Raw genomic sequence first — 27,171 nt, 5'->3', positions numbered from 1 at the left:
ACAAGACAAGACAGTAGGGCCTTCAATAACTTGAAACACACACTTGAAAGATCTGATCCTTTGATCAAAATCATTCATCAACGCACAGACTGTGCAACTCCCTGGTGTCATTTCATTTTTCCGATGCTTTGTGATTCTCACTGAGTGAGTTCTCTGGTAATGAAGGTTGCACTCCAGATCAACAGTGAACAGGACTGTGGATTTGACCTGCTCCACTCTGTGGTGATGTGCTATGACTCTGGACAGCTGTGGCCACAACCCCCCTCCCTCCCCATCCCTCCCATCCCCTCAGTCAGCACAATCAGGCCTTAGTTGTAATCTGCATATGGACTAACAGATGCTCACGACTGTGCTTGTGTGTGCGCACGTTTCTCATGAATGCTTTTCACCTTTTCCTCCTTCATCTTAAAAATACCCAACACATAACACACACCCTACATCCTCCAGTGTGTGTTTATGGTAAGACCATCTGTATCATGGTTTTACGAGGATGATGCCACAGCAGCCACACATGCGACAGCCGACTTTGAAATGGTAACAGTATTCAAACCCCACAACCAAGTCCCATACAGCAAGCAGTGCACAAGGTAGTGGTGAAGCATAGCCTGAAGGCAACATAGGGGAATACACTGGCAACTATTTTCTCTCTGTGACTGACACAGACTAAGATACTGAATCCACTGCTGTGACACCACACACGACAAATACAACAGCTAGAGCATAAAGCTAGCAGTGCTTATCATACGTAACAATCGTTAGTTGACCAGTGCAACGGGATGTGCAGCAGTAATCACTCTAAGAGCCTATAAATAGAGTTTCACGACAATAAAGCCATCAGTCGTATAAAACAGCAGCATTATCCTAGTCTGGGATTGCTGGGTAATCCCTGTATCTGTATCTCACATAACAAGTAAACAAAAAGAATAGTGGAAGATAATCTCGACATGGGTAATCTTCTATCTGACCCCCATAGTAGAGTGTGTGTTGTCTCATCGTGGGAATTAGAAAAGAGAATTAAGATTACTTAATTTGGTAATTGACACAAGGTAACTGCAATTATTCTTTGTGCATATCCCTCCTTGCCTCTACACATATGCATTCATTCATAGGTCACAGCGGCGTGAAGTGTAGTGCAACACTGCCAAAGGAGTTAGTGGTTCAGTGCCTTGCTCAATTCCATTGCAGCAGTGATAGTGAGTAGCGTAGATGTAGGCATCAAACCAACAACATTTTGATTATTAGTCACCTGTTTTTACTGCTAGGCTAACCTGCGAGAATGGAGGAGAAGGGAGAGTTGATTCAAGGCCATAACATCTGAGCATTACTCAAGTTTATAAGACACACATAGCTAGCATAGAGCACTGTGCTATAAGAGACCTTGAGAAGACAGGTGGGGGCCCAAAACACCAGTTTACAGTATATGAATTCTCCCTTCATGGACAAGACAAATGCTGTATTTTACAGATTAACATCAACCCAGGAGAGGGTGTGAATGTATGTCTGTGTGATGCAGGTAAATGTGGGTCAGGGAATTTAAGGAGGCTGCATGGAGGTAGAAGGTGAGACACTGAAAGGTTGCAGATGCGGTACATGAGTGTGATTGAGGGGTATGGCTGGAATTAACCAAATCTGGATAAGATTATCATAAATCCCTTAATTTCCTTTTAATTCAAAACACTAATCATTGAAGGCTGTTTTCCCAGCCAGCTGTTGCTGTTCACTACTGCCCAGCTGCAATGCAGGGCCCAGGCTTGGCTTTGGCAGTATGGACACGCACACTCGCACTCCGACACATGCAAGCATGTGAATATACACATACACACCACACATGCACACAGACACAGAGTCCAGGCTGCTCTCCCAGCGGGACAGCATTACAACGAGTCCCCACTGACCACCAGAAGTGATGAAAACCCACTCGCTACAGTGCTTTCTATCTCTCACTCCATTCTCATATTCATCCATCTGTTCGTTATCATTCTCCAAATTTCATATTTATCAATCTATCATTTTATTCTTCTATCCATTCATTTTCGATTCTGTCTGTCTGTTGTCTCTCGTGTATCATGTCCCCGTGGCATTGCACCACAGAACGCTAACTTGGCTGCAGACCCTTGGGACAGTAAAGCTACAAAGACTCCCACTGAACCTTGGCAAGCGCAGGGCACAGGCTCCATCCAAATTGTTAAATAATCAATGCGTTCCCATGGTAACCAGCGCTTGCACGGTATTGGCCGGTAGGCCCACTTAGCCGCCTCCCCCTGCTTCACCTCTCTGGGCTCTCACTGCAGTTTATGCGGCTTCTTTCTCGCACATGCCTGGCCATGGGCTGGATCTGCTCGACTGCCTTCAGCGCTGCCTGTCCACCTCACATGCGCTCCCTCTCAAATCCATACGTAGTAAATTAAAACTCACAAACTCACCTGCCATTTGTGACCGGGGAGACTGCCAGCTAAGCTATGTCCAAAAAGGCCATTATGGTTGTAAGTAAGGAGGACTGACCTGACCAAATATCACACATCTCTATTATGTGTGTCCAAAGACGTGATTCTTGATCATTTAGTCTCAGTGACACACATGTATCAGCTAACACTAGGTCTACATATTATCTGATCATACTGTATTATTATAGCACCGATTAAATTCTCAGTTGAAATATTGCACAATAAAAAGGCTTTGATTCTTTTTTTAGACTTTAACAATGCCGCTGACCAAATGAGTTTAAATATGCCTATACACGCCTCTCTTTGGTATATGTGTTGGCCAGAGATGTAATGGTAAAAAATAAAAGGTGGGAAAGCTATGAACTGCAGTTGGTCACTACACAGCAAGCACCTACTATAATAACAAAAGAAAAGACGTATAATAGCCTAAACAGGTAAGTAAACTCTATTTCACAAATAAAAAGGGGGGGAAATGCAGTTTAGGTGGGTTCACCCTCCACTGTATCCCTGTTGATGACAATAGGTGCCACATCTGAGGAACATAAAACCCTGGCTGCTCTTCACCTGTCAGCGTTACTTCTTGTGTTTTCAAATCCTCAGCCTCCCCGCGGGTAGAGGGGTGAAGAACAAGAGGGTTCAGCATGTGCATAGCAATGGCATGCTGACAGGGCAATAACCCTCTCTTCCTTAGCAAACATTTCCACATCAATTCCTCCCTCGCCAGGCACACGACATGGCAGCTCGGTCTCCAACGGTGACATCACAGTGAAATATGACAGTCAACCCCGCTCAGATGATGAGCCCAGTCAGTCAAATGATACAGCCAATGCTGAAGGGAGCTCTCCCTGTGCCTGTAGTCAGAGCTGATGGCAGATAGGGAAACAAGGCGTGCTAAGGCGTGCTTATGCTATCTACAAACTGCAATTGTCTCTCCCTTTTCTCATGGAAGTGCGTGCCTCTAGTGGTATTGCGTTCATGTTTTCCTGCAGAATGTGGGATGAGAGACGCAGTCAGCGGTGCTGCTCTGATCCTCTGGCTCTCATTGGCCTCTCGTATGCCACGCTGCAGTCCAATCAATACCTACTCAATTACCATGCACCCAACATCTCATTCACGCTGTGGCCCCTGTGCCGGAGGGAAGAGGGAAGGAGAGAGGCAAGGTGAGAGAGGGAGCGACAGATGGACGGAGCAGAGAGGGATGAAAGCACGGCAGCGAGAGGTGTTTTACTCTGGAGCTGTTGTCAAACCTCGATGTGGCATCCTTTGTCTGAGACGAAGGCGTAATAACGAGATGTAATAAAAGAAAATCCCATAGCGCTAAAGGTCAACTGTTCCTTCTCCCGTCTTACAAGGCCAGCTGAATTCAGGCTTTCGTTTCGATGAGGCAGCCACAAGGAAATTAATTAGTTCACGCATAAAACAGCCCCATTAAAACTCCAAGTTTTCCGATTTGATGGGTATGACTGAGCATTGTGTCTATGCCATCCCACCCCCCACCCCCCCCAACACACACACACATACACCACAGACACACATTTGTGAAACCATAATTAATAGCCCGTCACAGCTGTCAGCGGCACTCCCTCCTCATCTTTATGTAATATTACAAAAGCATGCTCTGGCTTACCTCTCTGTCACGGTGAGCAGCTCCAAATGAGAGCTGGCTAGTTTGACCTTCAGGAGTGCAGCCACACAGGGAAAAGTACTTAGCATCACGCATATTCATAACAAACCAGCCTTGCTTGAGTATTGCATTACGTCACTTTGCACTTTTTTTTTATTTCTTTCCTCATAACTTACGTTTTTCTAGTTGTAATTGATTCTTATTTCATTTTAATTCTATATTTATCTTTGTGAATATACTGTATGTTACTATTCTTTTTCTTTTTATACTGAGAGGACACAGCATACAAGCATTTCATTGCACTGTTCACCCTGTGTATGCTGTGTATATGACAAATAAACAGACTCGACTTGACTTGACTTGAAGAGCCTGTTCAAAATTGATCAGGTTTGGACATGACAATATGTATGTGTACGTGTGACGTGTGTGTGTGTGTGTGTGTGTGTGTGTGTGTGTGTGTCTGTGCACGGAGTGTATGTGTATACGTTGACAACATTATGATCTATGTGAGCGGTCAGTCTTGGATGTCCACAGAGAAGCTGCAATACGATTATGTGTTGTTAAGGAGGGAAGAATCAGCAGAATCTGGGTGAAAATTTTCATCTAACTCTGTTAATCCTGTATAGCAACACTACTGCTGGGTCACATCAACCACTAAAGCTGTACTGATGTAACTGATGTAATTATTCCCACGATCACACAGTCTATAACATGCTCAAGCACAGACATTGAAAGGCACGGGGTAAATGACCATATGTGTGCTGTGGTGAGGTTCCACAGTCATGGCATGGCGAGAGCGAGGAAAGCCTGTCATGTGTGAGCATCACCAGTATGCTTCATATAATCCCGCCCCCACTGCTTCCTCTACATCAGAGGTCACTGCAGCGTGTTACCTCACAGCTTTTGACTAGTTGCTACCCCTTGTTGCTAAGCTGAGAGAAACACTTATTCCTCTTTGGTGTTTTGGATCCTGTGCTGAGTGCCGGCAACGGTGCACAGACAGTGTGCTGCCATTTTGATGCTTAAATGAACATCACACTGTGTTATCCTCAGTCACTAAGGGCATATTATGTGTGTGTGGTCTTATCATGGAGAAAGTGAATTCTTTAGTTATATTCATTTGAATTGATCTCCATTTTTTGGGTTGGTTGTGTGTGTTCTGCATGATGCTGTAAGGATGTCGATGTTGTTCCTGAGGTAATCTCATTTTGACATTTTGACCTTTGACTGGACTGGTATGGTGTTGCTGTGTGGAGGAAGAGATGACCCATCTTGAGTCCACTAGATACTCGCCATACAAACACAACCACAACCACAACCACCACCAGATCAGAAACACACCCAGCAATCATGATTCATTTATACCTTCCGAGAATAAACATTTGCACTAAAACTAGTGTCACTAGTATCAACTTCGAAGGCTGGCAAGGAGCAACTAAAGGATGTGGCAGTTGGAAGAGGAAGGAGAAAAGAAAGTAGACTGGAGAGGATGAGTGAGTTAGGAACTAGTGCTGCACAATATATCAGTACTGGTAGAGAACTACTGTACATCCGTTTGAGAAATTGCTCTAAACAAGAATTTTTCAGAACTAGTGTCCCTATTGCATATTGCTCACACACACTCACAAATCTCAATTATGACATAAGCCCCTTTTATTAAAATTACATTATGCTGCGTTAAATCAATCCTCTCCCGACTTTCTCTTTACATCTTACACAGTTAACTACCAATCAAAAGAATAAAGGAAACCTGACTGTCCACAACAATGTAAAGCTCTTCCATGTGAGCAGTCTGCTCTGTCTAATTCACTTCTGTCACCTTTGTTTTCTCCTTACGTCTCCTGATCGCCTCAGAACATAATGTTCTCAGCTGCCTTGGCTTCATGCCCCTTCCAACTACAGACTACAAATTTTGCCATTTCCTTTCTTGTCTGAGGACTTTGAATTGAGGACATTGGACTGTGATTCTGCTTCATGAACCTCACCGTGTTGCCAACACTCTGCTTCCTCATCCTTCAAACTGCAACCACATCACCACAATGATCCTTTTCCCCATCTGATGCATCTTACTGCATCCCTTTGGCATCCCGCTTAAACATGCCCATGCCAGACCGAGGCTAAATACTATACTATTATATTACGTGGTAAACCTCAGCCATCTGGCACCTAAGCAGGCTACAACAAACCATAAAAAGCATTCGGAAATACTATTTGACCCAGATATGGCCTATACCCATAACACTTCCAGCACTACAATGGTGCCTCCAAACAAAAATGGCTTCACCGGTAGCTCATGTTTTATAAATCCAGAATCCAGAATCCACATCTAAAACCAAACACAAACTCTCTTCCTTTCCATTATAAAAACAACTTAGTCTTGATTACAGTTAGTCAGTATTCAAACTCAATTCCCTGAAATTTGTATAGATCACCCTTTTTAGAAGAAATGTACAAACTGTGTGAAATAAGCAACTTTTAATCCACCAAGCTCAATAGTCGACACTGCCCTCTGCTTCTGGGACTTGGAAGAGCATGCAATGTTGACCATTCTGCTCCCTGTAATCTGAAAGTTTATTAGTTCAGACCAGTTCAACCACTCATCTATCAAAAAAGAAACCAGTACCTTTCTCATTGTCCGTCAGCTACAGTCCAATCCTTCGTTATGCCATAATGTTCCTTACACACATTTTCCACTACAAGACTTTACTCACAGGCGAACTCCTGCAATCAAACTCAAACTTTCCATCACCCTGTTTGCTCTCTTGCAAAGTAGTCTCCTACAATGAAACACATTTTGTAGTTGCAATTCATTGCCTGCAAAAGTCCCTTCAATGTTTTTCTGCCAATTCCAGTCATTTGTTTCAGTTTTGATTTTTTTTAAATATTCAAATCAATGGAAACTGCAGTACTTGCACTGGTATTGGTTCCCAAGTCAGAATGGTGATATAGTGACAATAACACTAGTGAGAACACACACTGAGGACCCTGTCAAAGAATACAGTGGAGATGACGGGGCTACATCTGACCCCAGGTCTGATGAAAACCACGGTCCCCACCTCCCATGGGGCTCAACCCCCCTGTCCCACTATGAACAGCGGTAGCGACCCCCTGTCATGGTTGAGGTCTCATGCTGTTCTGTACGCTCCACTCTGGAACACCCACACGTACACACAGCTCCATTCACTCCCCTTGCCTGAGTTCATTTTGGCTCACAATAAGTGTAGGTGTTGAAAGTGATGAAGAATTACAGTAAGTAGGGCAACGGGCGAGGCAACAAAAACAAGAGCCGTGCCTCTAGTTTCCCTGTGATAGTTATGAATACATGAGCACATTTATCCATATGCTGATGTATTTAGCGCCAAACAGCAGAGAAAAACAGGGCATTGTTTTAAACGTTTGTAGCACTTTGGTGATTGCCAAATCAATCTGCCTCCTGTTGAGGGTCCAGATTTGCCCCTCTTCTCTGCCCACCTCGGGTTGTGTTCAGGCACGACACACGCTCCCCCAAAGAGGGCGTCTCGGCTGAGATCAGAGCAGCCATCTTAGTGGCTTGGACAGATGACACAAGCACTGATCTGAAAACACTAAAGCACAAGAGCTTTTTAAGCTGACTGTCAAAACACAAGGAACCTATCACAGGGGACGGAGGCCGAAAATATATGCTACAACAGTGCTTTAGCTATAAAACATACAATATCAATACATTATGATACAAGAAGAATTCCATTCAAAACGATATTTATAGGTTTCATAAAGCATCAATGATTACATGAATGCTTAAATTGAAAATCCATCCTAAAACATAATTTAAATTGTATTCCTATGTATTCCTACAATAGTTTATTCAATATTTGTGAACATGAGCACCTCTACACCAAAACAAGAAACTAGAGAATCAGTTTCTCCCATCTGTAATGTAACATAAGTCAAAAACTCCATCACTCTCAATGAATTACAGAGAATGTACTTTACATACCATTGGTATTGTGACTGTGTCAATAAAATCTGTCTGTGATTCACTGTCAGTGAAGCAGCTCTGGAATTTGTCTCTATAAAATGGATAGTCTTGTGTCTAGATTTGGGAAAGACTTGTTCTAAACTGAACAAGATCATCATCAGGCAGATTTTTCGGTACTGAACAGTTTCTGCACTGCAAACTCGATCACAAGGTTAATTACTTAATCAAAGTGTTCCAGAGAGTCAGAAAGAGAACACATGTTGATTTAATATTTTATCACACAATAAACCTCTCTAGCGATGCTTTGACAAGAGAGAAGGCCTATGTCTGTGTTTGTGTACAAAATGAAATGTAAGATCATGGCTGTAATGAGAAGAAAAGATTTCCTTTACCCTCGACTCAGCAACACATCTCACTCCTCTTTGCTGAAACCTTCAAAATGACCAAATAAATACCCTTCTTTTTGACCTGGTTACAAACTACAGCAATCCGGTGTGAATGAATGGTCATTCTACAATGCTTTTAGGTCTTTGTTCAACCAAGGAGAATGACGCTCTTGGGTGCAAAGAGCATGGCCTTGTGTTGCATCATTCCTCTCGTTTGTAGCACCCCCCCACCCCCCACCCACCTCCCCACCCCCCCAATCCCTGCCAGCCACGTCACCGGCCACTGAGATATTCCAATGAGCATATGCAGGGCTTGGATTTGGCTGATTACATAATTGGAATTTTAATGGTGAATATTAATCCACAGTGGCCCATATTGGGTTTTATAAGCTGGCTGATCAGGATCTGCAGGCTCTCCAGTAGCAGTAAGCAGCAGCGGTCTACTGACAATGAAGCTCTGGGTTGGAAGAGCTCTTTATATTATACAAGTGGCAGGGCAGGCGAACACAGGAGAGCACTACTAATGTGTTCAATAGGACTGGTTGCCACCCACCCAAACCAGTCTAAAACATATTAACAACCAGTGCAACAGAAATCTGTATTTTTGGTGGCGTTATTTCTATGTAAATTACAATCAATATCAGCAATTTTCTGCATAAAAATAGAAGAATAGATGCTTGATTTGTACTAGTGTGTCAGTGCACCAATCAAAAAAGCCCTTGGAAATCTAGAAGCCTTTGGCTGCCTGCGTATCAACATTGCATTCTGTGGGTAATTAGCTAGCTGAGGAGCAGAGCTAGTGTGCAGCTCTGACTGAGCCTGCACCATGGCAACACACAGGGCTGCGTCTGAGCACAGGCTCCTTTCTCCTTCCCTTTTCCCTCCCCTCCTCTCCTTTCCATTCCTCTTCCTCGCTGGCTTTTACTCCTCTCACCCCCGTCTTTACTCCATGCCTCTCATTTCCTCAGTTCTTTCTTCCCCTTCCCATCCCTTCCTCTCTGCTCTTCTCTCCTAATCTCCCCTCTTGCATCCCCTCCCCTCTTGCATCACCGTCCAACTGACACAACTGAAAAGACGCTCTCCGGTGCACATGTGGGGAGGGCTCGACATTCCTGCTTTCCTCGACATTCTGAACACAAGACCAAGCATTTTTCTGACATATGGCATTCAGGTCATTTTTCTGACATCTGGCATTCAGTTAAACACCGATCAGAGCAATTTCAGTGTCCACAGGACAGGATCCCCAATATCAGTGACAGTTGCATCATCACACATTCATTCTTAGTAAAAATCTGTCAGCTTGTAAAAGGTGTGGTGACACTGATTTTGCTCCAATTCAAAAGCCATATACCTACACACACGAGTCTAAACCAAATGAAGGGGACTAAAATAGATCATGAAAAGAAAGAACATACTCCCACACTGTAGATTGCTGCCATATCATTGAAATAAATGAGAGATGAATGCTGCAAATTAAGCTGGTATTTTCTATCTTCATACTGACAATATATTTTTGACATATGGATGGTCAGGTCACTCAACTGTCGGTGATCATTTATGAGGTTCATTGGCAGTAACCCTAAAATGGTGTAATCATGGAGAAACATTAGGGTCTGATGTCTTTTGGCATCAACGGCTAGAATTGGTGTGCAGGCAACGAATCCAGTTCAAAACCTATCCAGCCCTGCCATAGTTTGAAGAGCAAAATGTGGACAGCGGGGCATCTTGCTGTTCTACAGGCCTTAATGGGAGGGCACATCTTCCCTCCTATTTCCTGAAGCAGCGCTCTAAGTCACGCTGGTGTTTCATAACAAAGTGCTCTGATTTTTTTTGCCAGATGCTATGTAGAACACACTGAAACACACATATCTATTTTGCTCTTCTTCAAGCATTGTGACACTTGTCATAAGCTAGGGGGTCTTAGGTTTAAAGACAGCGCTATTCGTCTGTGTTGAATGGCAACAGCTGACCTTTTAAACCACTGTTAGCATGACAACAGAGAACAGTCCTATATTATATCTAATAAAGGCATCGTAACCTACTGTATCTATTTCATGGTTTTAGTTTTTTTTCACTGAACATTTGAAATGCTTCTGAAAGACTCAGGGCGAATGCTCAATTTGTAAAGCCGAGGGAGAAAAAAACACAACAACGGCCTTTCAAAAGCAGAGTGGAAAAAATATTTCCATAACCTCCAAAGAGTTGTATTGTTACCTGCAAGCAGCACAATCAGGCCTGTTCTCTTTGCTAGTAAGAGCTTCACAGCAGCAAGCGGAAAAGAGAGGGGATGTTGTGATTGATATTTGGTCACAACACTCTCTCTCTCTTCCAGTGGTGATTTTTGGGTGGTATTGGTGAATACAAACCAAAGGCATGGACTTTTAACATTAAAGTGGTTTCAGTCACGACTAGTCTCTGTGCCCTATCGTGCATGAGAACATGTAGTCTACACAAGAGATGCATTCAGCAAGATAATTTGTTGGGAAAAAAAGGTAATTTTATTGGATTTTCAGTGTAAATTTTCACCCAGACAGACACATAATAAGATGTTTAAAGCAAGAGAGAAATGACTGCCACACTTTGAAAAATGTCCTTGTTGAACCACTGGTTGCAGACCTAAGTTTCCCAAGCTTGAGATGTGCCATTATATCTTCCACCCATCGAGATTGTGATGGTGGCTTGGCAGTTTCTCGTTTTAAAAGAATTTGGTATCGAGCCAGAAGCAATGAGAAAGCTACAGCATTTGACTGAGCCACAGAAAGAATAACTCCGTCAAAAATTGCAATTGAAGGGTCTTTATGTCCTTATTACAAATGTACAAAAATGCTTCAAAGATGGCAGACCAGAATGGGGCCGAGGCTGGACATGACCAAAACATATGGTAAAGGGTGACCTCAGCCTGGTGGCAATGAGAACAAGTTGGGCCTGTTCCTGGAACCAAATTAGCAAGCCTGCTCTTAGAATAATGTAGTCTATGGAAAACTTTAAACTGAAGTAGCCTGTGTCTAATGCAAATGGAGGTTGAATGTACATTCGTTCAGTTGCAAATTGCTAAACAGTGTCTGAGAGTTCAAATCCAAAGTCATCTTCCCACAGCTCCCTAAGGGGTTCCGGGGGAGGCACTAGAGCTTGAATTGTGCTATGGATTCTAGTCCTCGCTCTAGAGGGTCCACTCATCTATCCAGCCACCTTTTGGAGAGGATGGAGAAGCAGGGAAATGTTTTTGAACCCAACTATAAATTTGCAGATATCTAAAAAACAATATGACTGAGGTATGTTGCATTGTCTCAAAATAAATTCAAAATAAATAAAACCATTATTTTGAAAAAGATCTTGAACACACTTGAGCCCTTTCCTGGATCACAACCGAAAAGCTGTATCCATTAATGAAGGTGGAAAAAACCCATTGGCTACAATAGGCATGGGGTAACATTTGTTTTTGTTTTAAGTGTGTCCTAAACAGAGAACAAATTCTTAGTGAGTCATGTACAATGAGGCTGTTTGTTAAATGTTTTTTGCCCGACAGTAATGGAGCACATAATTTAGAAACTAGGGTTGCAACTCAGGGTTGCAAGACATCTGCTCCATATCCACCCACACTGGTCCACCACCTTCATAGAAGTTTAACACCAGAAAGAAAATTGTGTATGTTGGCAGCCCAATAATAGTGGAAGAAATTTGGTAGTGCCAATCCTCCCTCCTCCTTTTGCCTTTCCAAATATGACTTCCTAATCCGTAGAATGGTTTTATTCCAGATAAACATAGATTATATACAGCGATCAAACTCCTTACAAAATGATTTTGGGATAAACACAGACACTGTTTGATATAAAAGTAAAAATTTGTGAAAAATGGCAATTTTGACAGAATTAATTATATCAGCTAGTGAAATTGTGAGTGATGACCTCCTGATTAAGTCTTGCTTTGCATTCTCCAGCACTGGCTCCAAGTTACACTTAAATAGAAACCTTATACATTCCTTCATATCATACATATCCTGACACCTATTATACTTTTAGTCAAATGTATTTTGTAGCCCGATAGTCTCCCAAAATCAGATCTGATCTCTAATATTCTTGGAATAGACATACTTTGTTCAGACACATAGAGAATGAGGTCATCAACATATTATGAAAACTTATGGGTAGAGTTGCCTGTCTTTATACCTGCTACATCCTCTCTTATGAATATAGCTATTCAATAGCATTATTAAACAGGAGGGGAGACAGCGGGCATCCCTGTCTAGTTCTCCTAAAGAGGGGAAAAGCACTATAAACTCATTTGTTTTGATACATGCTTATGGTGAAGCATATAGGACCTCTGTCCAGGTCCAGAAAATGGACCCAAATCTAATCTTCTCCAGGGCTGTAAATAGATATTGATATTCAGTTCAGTCAAATGCATCAAGAGCATCAAGGCACACCAAGACCTCCACTGAGGGTGAATCCGGAGTGAGGTGAGTAGAGAACATTAAATAATAATAATAATAATAATGATGGGCATAAATTGCCAAAAGGTTGTGATTAAACCTGTCTGGTCTGAGTGTATTACAGAATGCATCACTGTCTCGTCTCTAGCAGCAAGGTACCTTAGTTAGAATCTTATAATTGTAATCAGGCTTACAAGTCTAAAGGACTCACATTTGAAGGGGTCTTTGCCTTCTTTATGAAGGACTGATATGATAGCTTGGATCATAGTTGGCGGCAGTGATCTCTGCTCAAGTGCCTCTGCATATACCTCTTTTAGGACAGGGGTTCATTTTGCTGAAAGTTTTTTATAGACCTCGAGGGGGAACACATCTACCTTTCTGCTTTTCATTTGATCTATTGCCTGTTCGATGTCGAGTGTCAATAGAGGCTGGTCCGATTCTTTTTTATCATATGTGTTAATAGATGGCATTCCCAAATTGCTAAATAAATGTGCTATCTAAGCCTTATCACTAGATTCTGAGGTACCTTGTAGAATTTCTTGAACTGGTCATATCCCTTTGGTCTGTGCTCATTCAATTAGATGTTTGGATTTCTGCTATAAATTCAGCTTCAGCAATTTGCCGAAGCTAATGGCAGAGTAGTTTACTGGCTCTCTCACCATGCTCATAATAACTTAGACGAGACTTCAGATAAAGCTTCTCTGCCAACCCTGTGGAGAGGATATCAAATTCCGTTTGTAATGCTATTCGTTCTCTATAGAGGTCAGCAGAGGGAGCCTCTGAATGTTCTTTATCAATTGCGTTAATAGATTAAATTTATATGTTAATCCTCCCAGATCTCCTTTTTCTCTTGCTAGCACTAAAGACATATCTGACACAATTTGCAATATATTTGGCTTATTGAAGGGGGAAAATGGCCCGCACTCAAAAAGCAATGCTCAGACTCACTTCATTTCAGATTTTTGTATTTACACAACAGTTAAACATGTTTTTCTGCATTGATAAAAGCAGAATTTAAAATAGGAAAATCTGAATTAAGGTCATGAACATTGTTTTTTGGCTACAGATCCTGTTCCTTCTTCAGTCTATTATAACCCTTCTAGAGACTAAAATATTTATTAACTGGGAGAGTTCTTGTTTTTGTTCCCCTCAGAGCTGTGATGTTTGGCTTCAAGTAAATGATAGCATGCTGATTAACTAACATTTATCTCAGGTTTAACAAGGAATTCATGACATAGATCTCAGAGTAGAGATGGGATTCAAATTCTTACTTGGATTTCCAATAATCTGTTAATCAAACATACCAATATAACAGACAGACTTGGATAGTAATGCTGTATTGAATCATGAAGCTAACTGCACACACACATTGCCTACAAATCAAGCATAAACTCAATTATGCAAAAGTTCTTTGACTACCAGTCATAAAAACATCATGATAGCCTATGCATAAAGCTGATACACCAAAGCATAAAGATAATTACATCAGCACTGAATGAAGTTGTTACAGTACAGAAGTATGCCACGCTGCGGCCTGCCAGCTGAAATGTTGGTCCGCTGCCTGCTCACCATGTACTAAGTAGAAACTTTGATAACATAGCATGGTAATCCAGCATGTAATCTGGCCAGTCTCCATTAACCCTCAACACCCCAGGCATGGGGTATTTGTATTTGCTGTTGTCCCTGTAAATGAGAATTTGTTCTTAACTGACCTGCTTGGTCAAACAAAAGCTGAATAAAATGGAAATGGGGTTTGAATTCATTCAAGTAGGGTTGCAGCAGGGATGGGACAGAGATTAGTTTGTTTAGCATGTCAAGTCTGTGCTGGACATAGACAGGTGAGCAGGAAAGAAAGAAAAAAAAGAAAGGCCTAGCTGTTTTGAACCAGAGTCTATATGAATAAATGGAGTATTTGAGTGATTTAAAGATGCAACATCCTTATAAGACAGTGCAGACATATTAACAAAAATATACAGTCACACAGGGGGAAACAGAAAGTAATAAATCCATAAAAGCAATTTCAAGGCAGAGATGTACCATCAACAGTGTAATAAGATGTATGATATTAAGCTGGGATTGCTTGTATTGTTTATATCCCTGACAGGGTGAGGGCATGCTCTCCCTTTATCTCACTCTGCCTCTCTCTATCCTCTCTCTGTCTCTGGGTTAGGGATGTGTGTTTCTGTTTTTCCTCGGCACACCAAGCTCAATGGGTAGATACAGTAGATCTTCGCTAAGGGGAAATAATGACTGATAATAAACCAAGGGGCCTGTTAAAGGATCATCTGTGGTCTGTGTACGTACAACGGCCATATGTCTGGATAATGTTGACTGTCCTCTCATCTTGTCAGCTCACTAGGGGGAAGGAGGGAAAGGCTCCATGGCAGTGGAGCATATGCTGTCTCAATATATGCCTATATTGTTTACATACTAAGCACTTGCAAATACTAAGTACTGCTAGTTTAAGCCCTACTAGCACAATAATTCTGAAGGCACACTGACTAAAGCTTGGAACATAATAGAAGATGGTAACAATATGAAGAGATTGGGATCAGCTGGATCAGCTCAAACTGGATGACTGTGTCTTTCAAAATTTCTTGTCATACAATCAACGGCTGCAAACACAAGGTGAAGAGGCAAAAATAGAGTCTTGCATTCCACAGGACTTTAACTTCACGTATCACGACGCACCCAATTCTGTCTTCAGAAGACAGTCAAAAACAGACAGCAAGAAGCTGTATAGATATTAATTATTAGACCACATTAGTAGCAACAATCGGACATAGATGTTTGTTAATGGACAGAGGATTAGAAGGTAAAACATGACAAGTCAAAGCAGAGGGATATATCATATCTTGAGAGCAGGAAATAATATGAATGCCACTGTAGCCTATGCAACACTGTTATTACCGCATTAACTGTGCTCAGCTCTTTCTATTCTCAGATTTTGTCGCTGCCAATCACATGCTAACAGAGTCTCCCTAAATTTGTCTACATTTGAATCAGAAAAATTAGCCGACAAAATGTTTCATACTATATAATCACACCTGATCCAGCTAGTCCTCAACTTGGTTAGGGGGCAACAGTTTGTCTTACACATGTTTTGAATAAGTCTTAAATTCACACAACATGATCACCATGGCGTGCCATCAGTGCCAAAATCAGTCCAGACCTGGCCAGATTCATGCTGATTATGAGAACTAGTCAGGTTAAGACTAGTTGTTAAGACAAGCTTAAGAAGGATAGTAATAGCAATGGAAATTAATAGGAAAATGGACCTATACCAAAACAATGACAATATGGTAAATTCAAGGGTCATTATTATACATTCAACATAATATGAGCAATCAAAGGTAGTTTAACGAGCCCAGATTCAATAAAATGTTAAACACGTGAGGGAGTGTAATGGATTTACTGTGATCAAGATCTTAGTCAAATCAAAATGATGTTAGACTCAAATATCTTGTATGAGCTTGATAGCAGAGACCCTCCTACCATATTATGACATACCAAACTCAAAGAGGTTTCAAAAACGAGAGACAAGGCATAGATGCAGTATTTCTGCATAAGCACTGCATGTGCATATCGTCTTAAAATGGCAGAGAAAAGCTGCACTAATTATACTGAAGCACAGGTCTGAAGTTGTTTGCTGCTGCGGCATCCTCTCTGAATGCTGCTCTACACCCAAAAATGAAGCCTTTGATTCGTACTATGTATGAGAGAGAAAGAGCGGAGGAGGAGAAGGGCAGTGGAAGACAGGAGGGGGAAGAGAGAAATGAAGAACACTGAAAAACAACAACAAAAAAATAAGAGGCCAGACCAAATGGCTGAAGGGCTGCTTGGATAATGCATTAGACAGAGATGGCACTCAGAGCAGCTACACATGGTAAGAGATGCACTGCTTCACCAAATGTCCTCCCTACACACACATTTTCCCAGAAAATGGAAGAAGGAACAACAGATACATGCCTTTTCACTACACATTCACTATTCTGTGCGATGATTTATCTGAAAAAGTAAACGCTGGTTCACTAAATGGAACGAAGACAATGTCCACTGTATCATGATGTACGACAAGATTTTACGTTAACTACTAACCTGCCAATACCATAATGAATTAAACATGAGACTCCGCACTGCGAGGAACATTCGAAATCTGTGGAGCCTTGTCTATACCACATACAGTCAAAGCGAGTGCAGAGTAAAAAGTGCAGTCTGAAATCATAAAAATAACAGTTGATATAACAGTTGAATAAAAGCACAAGCACTGTTGAAAGTACCCACACACCCCCACAAAAACGGAGAGGAGTCAGAAGGCTTAGGCATTGACTCTTCCCTGATATTGATTGTGATGTACACATATTCCACGGCAGCATGTGGGTGATGTAGTCCTTGCCGAGGATGCTAGCACATTCCTGCTAAAACGAGCCCAGCCTGGCAAGAGGAACAGGGCATAGGAAGAGAGGAGACGGCTTTAGAAAGACAAGTCAGAAAGGAATGTACTGTACAGCCCTGTTTCATTTCTGTACATGCTGCCCAGTATCCACTGTGTATTGAATTAACAACGGTATGGCATTTAAACTCTGCCATCCCATCCTACCACCTCCCCATCAAAGGCCTTGTCTCCGTCGCTTTTCTCCCTCACAGAAAAGCCGACGCTTCCATCGCTGAATCAGGAGTCCACCCTGCCCCGCACAGCACAGTTGCATTTCTAGGCCAGTCGCTACTGTGATCAGCAAAAACCCCTAAATAAAACAAAGCAGGCAAGCAAACAAACAAACAGTATTCCCCTCCCCTCTCCTCTCCTCTCTTCTCTCCTCTCCCCTGGCTGGCAGTGAAAGCCAGAGAAGAGGGGAGCAGGCGAGCTGATATGGGGCTGAGCGCTGGCAGGGCCTCTGACAATGACCATATGGATCACAGGGGCACGGCAGCCACGGCTTCCAGCAGGACACACACCTCTACACACAGGGTCTGCAGCTTCAGGCCAATGCACCTGTAAAACCGTACGAAAACCAAAGGCTACAGCCAAGCACATACACACAGTCTCTCTCTATATATATAATAAAAAAAGATGTCACTACTTGTGGCCACACTGTGTTCTAACGAGCAGTGTACTCGATGTGTGTAACCGCACTGGCAAGGGACACAACACGTTCCAGTGAATACTGCGTTTCGCAGAGGACCTCCATGTTGAATCACAAAGAGCAGACCCACCCATCTGCGAATGCAGTGAAAAGGTAAAAGCAACAACAGACCAACGGAGTGGAGGCTTTTAAGGAAAGTGTAGGAGGTGGGATTCAACGCAGCTCAAGTCCTAGGTCACAGCTACAGCGGCTCCCCACCACAGATCAAGCTGTACAGCTCCCCTAATGGTGGCTCAGTTGTCAAAGTCTCCGCGGCACACTGACGTCAAAGTCTGACTGGCCTTTTCTCAAGCACGAGTCCTTGCCCCCTCTTATGGTGTATAAAAAGCTAACTTTTGTAAAAGCGCACATAAATATTGCAGTGGACCTTGTCTCCCTTGTTTCATAGTGCATTTGCAGTGATTCACCATCTTCTCCCTAAAAATTCTTATGGGCCCAGTACTCTTTGTTTTTGGGTAGAGGTCTGTGTCAGGGATGGGCGTGTGTGTGTGTGTGTGTGTGTTTGAGTGTGTGGGACAGAGAGACAGGGAGATAGAAGGAGGCAGAGAGGAGGGTGAGATCTGTGCCACCAGACAACTGGATTTGAAATATGTGTTCTGGATTTTTATGTGATCAGTGAAATTGAATGTTAGCATTCAAATCTGAAAAAAAACACTGCTTGTTGTATTTACTTGTTTGACATTTGTCTTATATAACAGTAATTTTGACGCTGTTTCAATTCAGCTTTACTGAATATTGAAAACTAAATTTCAAACAAGTAAATACAAGTTAATTATTTTTAAAAATTCAGATATTCAATTCAAATGCCAACATATACATATAGATTCAGAACACATAATTCAGATTCAGTTGTCTGGTGGCACAGATCTTACCCCATAGGTAGACAGCTAGATAAATGGTATTGGCTGGGATTCTCGAGTCCTTGTGCAATGACAATTGAAATTCCAAGTGACCATAAGGGTGCAGCTGCTGACAGGCAATAAGACAACATAGCAATTACTTCCAGAGGAGAAAGTCTAGTGGCTCTTCACCATACTAGCAGATTGTCAGAGCTAATAAGATTATGGCGTAACTGCTGTGAACTGGACCTTATTGCCTGGATCTCTTCTTTCAGGGCAGGGAGCAGCTGGCACATAAAGGTCACACAGGAGCAAAGGTCGCGGACCTCACGTCACAAAATCCACTACTCTGGCTACTGTACCTGTTTTACATTCATACTGGAACTGCGCGAGTACATGGAACTACTGTGAGAGCTCGGGTACATGTCGTGACCATCAGACTGCAATGTGGTAACATGTTTCAAAATTGTTGTGCACAGTTTAATATCATGTTTGCAAAGTAAGCAATGACAAAAACGTTCTCTGTGGGTTTAAGCATAGTGAAATGTTTAAAGCTACACTAAGCAAGATTTTAACAGGTGTATTTTTGTAAAAAACCACCATCTTATCAGCTTAAATCACAAAGTGGGGATGCAACACAGAAGAGTGTCCCATCGCTCTCTAATCGAGACCCTGTAGATTCACCCTATTTGCCCAAATGAAATTCTGGTGTCAGGTATGTACATTTCTCCGCCCACAGGAGATGACGAATCAACACTGAAGAGCAAAATACAAAGTGTCTCCTAAACAGCAGCGAGTGAGCGCTCCGTCCAGAGAAAGCTGGACTCACCAACGTTAGATCTTTTCCCTCTCTCGTCCCTTTGGTTTCCTCTGGTATAAAGCATCACAGACCAGCCGGGTGAGTAAACGTGAGCGAGCTGTGTGCAGTTTACTGACGTCAACTTACACGATTTAGGGTGTCGAAGCTCAACAGTTACCTCTCGCTGCTGTTTGGAGCCGCCAAGGTGTGAAGTTGGCAGCTCCAAATGCCTAGGGCAGCTATAATAATGTACTGAAAATACACTTTTCTGTAACAATTTTGAAACATTTCACATTGTTTAGATGAACACATGAACATGTTTAAGAGCTATAGATAGATTTTAAGCATATATAGATATGCATTGCTTTCAAAGATGTCTATCATTTCATTTAGTGTGTGTAGAGAGTAGTGTTATGTGCAGCTATATGGATGTCATTGCTTCAAAAGTGCACTGAGAACTATATATAAAATCATAAATGTGTGCTAAACAAAGGAAATACTGCAGACTACAGATATAAATATATCTTTGTATCTTTACATGGTTTGATATCAAACTATATAAATATGGATATAGCTTTTCATGTGCTGCATATAACACATAAGTAACGAGAAAAAATAAATACATTTAAAAAAAAACGAACAAACAAAACATACCAATCCTGCAGCACTCCTGGACATCCAACAGAACTAATGGTTTTTATGAGTCAGCACTGCATCATGATATGTACCTGATATATTTAATTATTACATAAGCTTTTAAGTAGCCACTGCCGTCGATTAATCATAAACAGGCATATTGGGCCCTATAAAGGCAGTGTTTGCGTAGGCACCCATGTTTCTTTCCCTGCTCATCCCCCAAAAACTCTTCAGACAAGCACTGCTTTCAGGATGACATCATTTCTGGAGGTCAAGGTTGCCTGGCCTTGTGATTGCAGGAGCACTAACAGCCAGGGAAGATGGAGGTGTGCTTGATCCTCTTGAGATAAACCCTAATGCATCCCGGTCTGGGTCTGGCACTCTGGCACCCCACCCCTGGCTGAGCATCATTCATGACATCTGACGCTACATCTCACAGCTAATCATCCCTCCATGTTTTTCCCCCATTCTTAATTCCTCTGTACACAGGGCACAAAAGCAAGCTTGCTTGAGTGTTTACCCTGTTTAAATAAAGGTTATAAAACTGAATAAAGGTTACTGAATTGAAATGGAAACCTCCTTCTCCTCCCATCTCCATCCACCTCCTCCCCTCTCCCCCTCTCCTTTGCTCCTGGTCTTAGTGGGAGCCCCAAACTGGAGATTTGTAAAGGACATATCGTTCCCATCAAAGAAAGGAATATCAGCCAATGAGAGTGCTGACATGTAATGCTGTATACAATATATATGCAAATGAACCTCTCTTGCTTCTTGATAAAGCACTAAAAACACAGCCATGAATTAATTATCTGTAACAATGGCCTGAACATATAGACAGACTCTGCACCTGCAATGGAAATGTCATCCATCTTGGCCTTATTGCTCACCCCAGATCTCTAAAGAAAATATAGGGAAACGCTGATTGCAGTGTCTCCAGTTTAGGGTGCCATGCAGATCTCATCCTTCTTGCTTTTTTTCACGATGAGCTCATGGATGAATTTCTCTTGATCTCTCTTGAATATTCCAGGTTTCAGATGAAGGCTTTCATGATCACAGTAGGGGATCCAGCTCAAGACATTTGGACAGAGAGCCTTTTGTAAATCCCATCCACTAATACTCCCTGGGTTGCTGTTAAAGGGATGGGAAATCAAATCTGACTGGACGAAATCTCATCAGATAGATGTACGGACCAATGACACCAGTAAATCAATGTTACTGGAAAAGAGATTACTTACATATGCACGTGCACGCACAAACACACACATACACACACACAAACATTTCTGATAAAGGCAAGAAAGGCTTTCAAGTAGTAATCACCTATGGGAGTGTTCAACATGGAACGCCCACCATGCCTGTGCATTAAAATAAAACACCACTACCACTACAAAGACCAAATCCTCCAATAAACAATAGAGTCTAGAATGGCAATGGAGGGGGGGGGGTTGGAGGAGCATTTTGGATAAGTTTAATATCTTGTTGGTAATAAATAAAGTAAAATCCAATTAATATTTAAAGCTAATCATAGCCACAGAGCTGGAGAGCACACAAAGACAGATTGGAGCCCGCGGGGGGAGAGGGAGCTTTCTGACTGAAGCTTCCCAATAGACTGAGGTCTCTACTTTTCTCAGATGGAAATTCAAAAGCTCTTGTTTTAAAGAATGTTCTTATAATCCCAACCGACTTCACATGGAATCATCCATAATTAACCTAGCAAGCCTTTGACAAAAGCCATACAATCTTTTTGTAAATAGATGACATGGGAAAAAAAAAGAAAAACAGATGCAATTAATATGGCATCATTATGTCTAGGATGTCTAATGAGTTCCTCAGACGTACGTCAGCGTTCATGGCTACTGGAACAATTTAGCAATATGAATGATTAAAGTATAAACAGCGATCTCAAATTATTTTAAATGACGACAACACTAGGTTATTGGGTTTCATCATGCTAGCATAAAAAATACAAGTTCCTGTGAACGCTGCATCTGTAAGACACAGTAGACGAGTGTGGCTGGGCGTGTTTGATTACTGCTGCTCATGTGAACGCCTTACCCTGCTCTCCGGCTTCTTGTGTGAGCTGTGTGTAGGTAGTGGGGGAGGGGTACTATTCACATTCCCACCCATGGATGAGCAATGGTGACTGAGGAGAGCTGGGAGGGGTGGGGGGTGGGAGGTAGGGGTGGGGGGTAGGGGTGATATGTTCATCCATAGCCATTCATAGGAAAGGGGGGGGGGGGGGGGCAGGAGTGTGCATACTGGCCCCATACAGGCCGTTTTCGGAGATGGAGGGACAGATGCTTGTCCACAGTGTCAGGGCCTCTCTTCCTCTCTCTCTGACAGCACCACCAACTGCCTCCTCTTACGTAACCCCCTCCCCCTCTCCAGGCCTGCTGCCTGCCTTTATTGGCTTATTTCTCTCTTTTTCAACCTTAGCATTTTCACCCCACTGACTGCTGCTTTTCCCTATCATCGCTGATTCTTTCCCTGTAATTCCTGCTCTTTTTTTCTATTCTACTGTTTGTTCGCCCTTTGGTCGATGTAGATACTCTTGGATTCAAGCCATGAACGCCAGGTTGGAGTTTTTTTGTGTATTGCATACAACATGCATGATACAGCAAGGGGGCAAACGGAGACGAGGATCCTTCGAATGGATCCTTTGAAAGGACAGAACGAGCAAGGTTTCTACCTTGAGTGATTTATCCATGAACGGTTGGTTTTTGATATTGTACTCCAGTAGCAGCAACACGAGACCCTACATAAATCACCATGCAGCTGAAAAACAGTTTGCAACGTTGAATATGGAATAGATGTCGTATGCTTGAAATGAGCAGCAGGATATTTAGGTAGTAGTACTGATGGAAGAAAAAAAAAATCAGACACAATAAATGCTTACATAATCAAAACTGCTGTGAGCTTTTAAACGTGTGAGAAATGAAATGTGCCTGATTGGTCTGGGTGCAGCTGATAAGGGAGGGCTTTATAATAGATTTTCAATGCAACACAAGTCCAAAGAAAGTAGCGTGTTGCTCAATCTCTTTTGCCTTCTAACAGCTAAAACCTCTCCTTGGCTGTAGTAGAGGTAATCTGGTAATATCAGTCAGGTTGCGGCTCATATGTGGGCTCAGCTCAGGGGGATCTCTCCCACATTGCCACTGAAATCCCAGCCTCCATTTTACCCCTGTGCCTTTTCTCACCTCTCTCCTGCTATTGCCCTATGCTTGCTGATCAAAACACAAACAGACATATATGGAGGAAGTGTACACAATACGGTGGCTTCGCTTGCCGCAAATGCTAGACTACATAGACACATACTCATGCACAGCAAGAACCATTTCTTGAATTTCATGCTCACCAAGCTACCCTTCCCCCACCCGAGCTCACACTCATGCACACATACACGCACCTTTCTTAATTACAGATTGTGCTTCTAAAGCTGTTCTGACCTTTAATCAAATGTATTTTTTATGTTTGAGGCAAATAAATGGATATAATAGATGTAAAATGCAGAGCATGTAAAGGGCGGTTTAATTCACAGTGTACAGCATGAATGGCAGGCATCTTTTGGATACAGCGTGATGCTGATTCTCTGTTTTTTTTCAGACATCACATTTCATTCTGATTCTTTTAAGCAAAAGCGTCTTGCTAAAAAAATGGAGGCCCTAAGCAGGAATGGAACCGATATAAGAGATCGGTTTCATCATCCCCTTCCTCTACTCTCTGACCTGATGAGAGACAATCCTTCTATTAGTTGATTTTTGAGAAATCTACACTGCATTCTGACGTTAGACCAAATGCCTTGTGCTAATGTTAAGGAGAAATAGGCTTGTCTGCAGTGGAATGTGAGTCACTGGCCTGAGAAACAACTTAAAATAATTGCAAATTGCGTCTTAGCGTTGCTTCAGTGAATAAAAATGCACTATTGTTTTTGGCCTATGATAACTGCATCAGCGTAAGCCTTTGATGGAATACATAGGTGTGTTAAATCTAGAAGCATTATTCATCTGCATCATATCCAAACATGGAAAACATGACCATGTGTATGTAATTATACTAGATCAGTCCTGCTCTGTTCTCTACAGCTTCCAATGGACGAACGACAGTAAACAAATGAGATTCTGAAACAGAGGGCTTGGGATGAATACTAAATATGAATCCTCTTCCATAAACCAACAGGCTCAGCAATTCTCAAGTTGTACATGACTGTCTCTGTTCTACTACAGCAGCAGCTCATCAGATCCCAGTCTCCCCTGCCCCTCCGCCAGGCCCCAGAGGCCTGAGCTACCTAACTAACTGAAGAAGAAGAGTTACCTGGTCGTACCACTCCCGGTTGGTACAGGTGCACTCTGGCCACCATCCTCCTTGCCCGCCAGAGTTGTTGCCGTTTACTTTGGGGCCGCCCTTGGATTGGCTCTTGGGGTTGGGGCCTCCAGGACCCCCGCCAGACATGATCTTGCCCTTACTTCTCCCCAAAGTGCCCCCTCCTCCTCCCATGCTTCCACCTCCCCCTGAGGCTGGAGGGGGTAAGGTCTGGCCTCCCCCGTACCCAGGCGGGTATCCATAGGGTTCGGCCTGCCAGTCTCCTCCATATGACGGGGCGTCCATCCTGCGCAGGGCAGCCATACGGGTCACCTCATAACATTCTGGGCACTTGCAGCAGTGGTGGTGTTTGTGCATGCTGGCTGTGCTGGCTGGGCTGACGCTGAGCGGAGCGGCGTGGCACTCTGTCTCTGCTGCCTCCTCAGATCTCACACAGCACGCTGCGATCGGCTCACAGAGCGCTAATGCCGATGGAAATAACACTAATCACACGAATTTCTACAGATTTTCCCTTTTCGTCAAATCCTGTTACTCTCCTCTTTATTCCTCTCGGATGGAAAAAAAAAACGAGAGGGGCGGGAAGTAGCAACAGGAAAACAAAAATCAAAAATGGGCACGTAGTCTTCGTCCTCTTGACGTAGAAGATCAAAGGAAATATTCAAAATATTGTATACGACCACACAATCAGAGACCAGCCCCGATGGTAGAAATTTCCTCTTGCTTCTCTTGTTTCACAGTGATATGTATATAAATTCATAGATATATATATTCATTTGTTTATATATCATATATATTTACACACACAAATACATATAAAAATATTAATATAAACAGACAAGCACAAATACAGATATGTACAGGGATAAATGTATGTATATATATATAAATATCTATATGCGTGTGTACAAATATATATATAGATATATAAACAATATGTATAAATAAATGATATCCTCAGATGAAAATCTTCCTCTGTATTTTCTTGGTATCTTCCCTTTCTGCCAAAAGCTCTTCCTCACGTTTTTCCTCCTGCGTTGAGAAGCGTTTTCTTTCTTTCTCTCTCTTTTCTCAGCCTGCAGAGAGGAGCTGAGCACTGGATTGCCTCTCAGCCTGCTTGCCCTAGATGTGGATTATTCAGAGGGATGCGAGCAAGCGAGAGGGAGATGGAGAGAGAGAGAGAGAGAGAGCGAGAGAGAGAGAGAGAGAGAGGCAGAGAGAGAGAGAGAGAGGCAGAGAGAGAGAGAGAGAGAGAGAGAGAGGCAGGGAGGGGGAGAGGGAGATACGTAGCAGCATCCCTCCAGCACCTCAGCAATGACAGCCACAGCCAATCAACTGGCAGCGCTGCCATCAGCAGCAGCAGCACCAACAGGACTGAGCGCTTCACTGGCTGCTCTTAAAGGGGCCACACCACCTAAACCTCACTGCTCCCTGCCTTGGGTGAAAAGATGCTGTTTCACAGATCAAGGGATGAGAAAAAAGCTGTATTTGTCCATCTTCTCAGTATGTTAAAAGGAAAAGGTGAGGATGCTCATGCTCTTGATCTGTTAATTCCTATCTTCAACTGAGATCCACGAACAGTCAGTCTAATCCATGTTTTTCCATCAGCCCAATGCAGCCAAAATCCAACTTAAAGTGCACACCCCTGTCCCTCAGACTGGTCACTGGTCACCTCCACGGTCATCTTTAGTTCAACTGTAGCCTGATGGTTTCTTTGCGCTATTGATTGACAACCTCAGGCTCTGTGTCACAGCACACATCTGTAAATAATCTAACAATGGAGCAGGTGCAGCAGATGAAAATCCTTTTCCTCCTGGGTATCACTAGACTTGCCTCTTAACAGAGGATGCTTTTGAATCACGCTGCATTGCTTTACATCATTCTCTATCCCTCTTCCTTTTTTAGTATTACTTTTGGCAAGCGGGAACGCTGCTGATTTATTTCAGTGCAAAGTCTTGCCCGTGTACAGCATTGTGTCAAAGCAAGCACTATAAAAGAACACTGCACTCCTAATGCCTCATTCAGGAACCATAGGGGAAATATTTTATGTTCACAATGATGACATCAACACATGTGTACGCAACCAACAAGATTACACGCTTGGGCTTTCGAGTGGGTGGAGGAAGAGATTGAGAGTGAGAATGTGTGAGAGAGAGAAAAAAGAGAGAAGGAGAGACTATAGATCTGGCTTTCATGTATCTGTGGCAGTTATATTTTCAGTAATGCGATAGAACTGCCTGTGAACCATTTTGCATGCTTATGAATTTGTGGGTTGATCAGAGCTGGATGTAAAATACACTGACACTGAGGGTGAAGGTTTGTTTTTTAGAGAACTGAGAGGGAGTTACAGTGTCGCCATTAAAGCCCTGCATATATGCATTATTAATGAAATGTGACGGGGAATGGAACTGGGTGTGTCTGTGTGGGGGAGAGAGAGTATATTTGTACGTAGTCTGCGTGTTACAGAGACAGTATTCAAGAACGCACATTAACGCGAGTGCCTTCTTGTGTTTTGACGAACACATCAGAGATAGTGCCTGTAAATTATGTGTACATTAATGTGTGTGTGTGTGTGTTACCGTCTTGTTTAATTGAGCA

General features: G+C 42.6%; 1 protein-coding gene across 4 annotated transcripts in view; it reads right to left on the bottom strand.

Moving 5' to 3' along the window:
- dlg3 (discs, large homolog 3 (Drosophila)) overlaps positions 1-27,171 on the bottom strand; it is a 76,767-nt gene that overhangs the window by 30,449 nt on the left and 19,147 nt on the right. For 3 of the 4 annotated variants that reach the window (XM_071539463.1, XM_071539461.1, XM_071539462.1), the window contains exon 1: positions 24,568-24,933. The exons of the other annotated variant lie outside the window; for it this stretch is intronic. In XM_071539463.1, the coding sequence (XP_071395564.1) occupies positions 24,568-24,933 (366 nt within the window). Of the gene's footprint in view, positions 1-24,567; positions 24,934-27,171 lie in introns of those variants that run through there. 4 annotated transcript variants of the gene reach the window in all.

This window comes from Centroberyx affinis, unplaced genomic scaffold (genome assembly GCF_046629955.1).
Source record: "Centroberyx affinis isolate AG114_WGS23_722 - 3 ecotype Tasmania unplaced genomic scaffold, CSIRO-AGI_Caff_v1 ptg003460l_1, whole genome shotgun sequence".
Taxonomy (NCBI): domain Eukaryota; kingdom Metazoa; phylum Chordata; class Actinopteri; order Beryciformes; family Berycidae; genus Centroberyx; species Centroberyx affinis.
The sequence above is the reverse complement of the archived record's forward strand: the minus strand, read 5'-3'. Positions and strand labels throughout refer to the sequence as shown.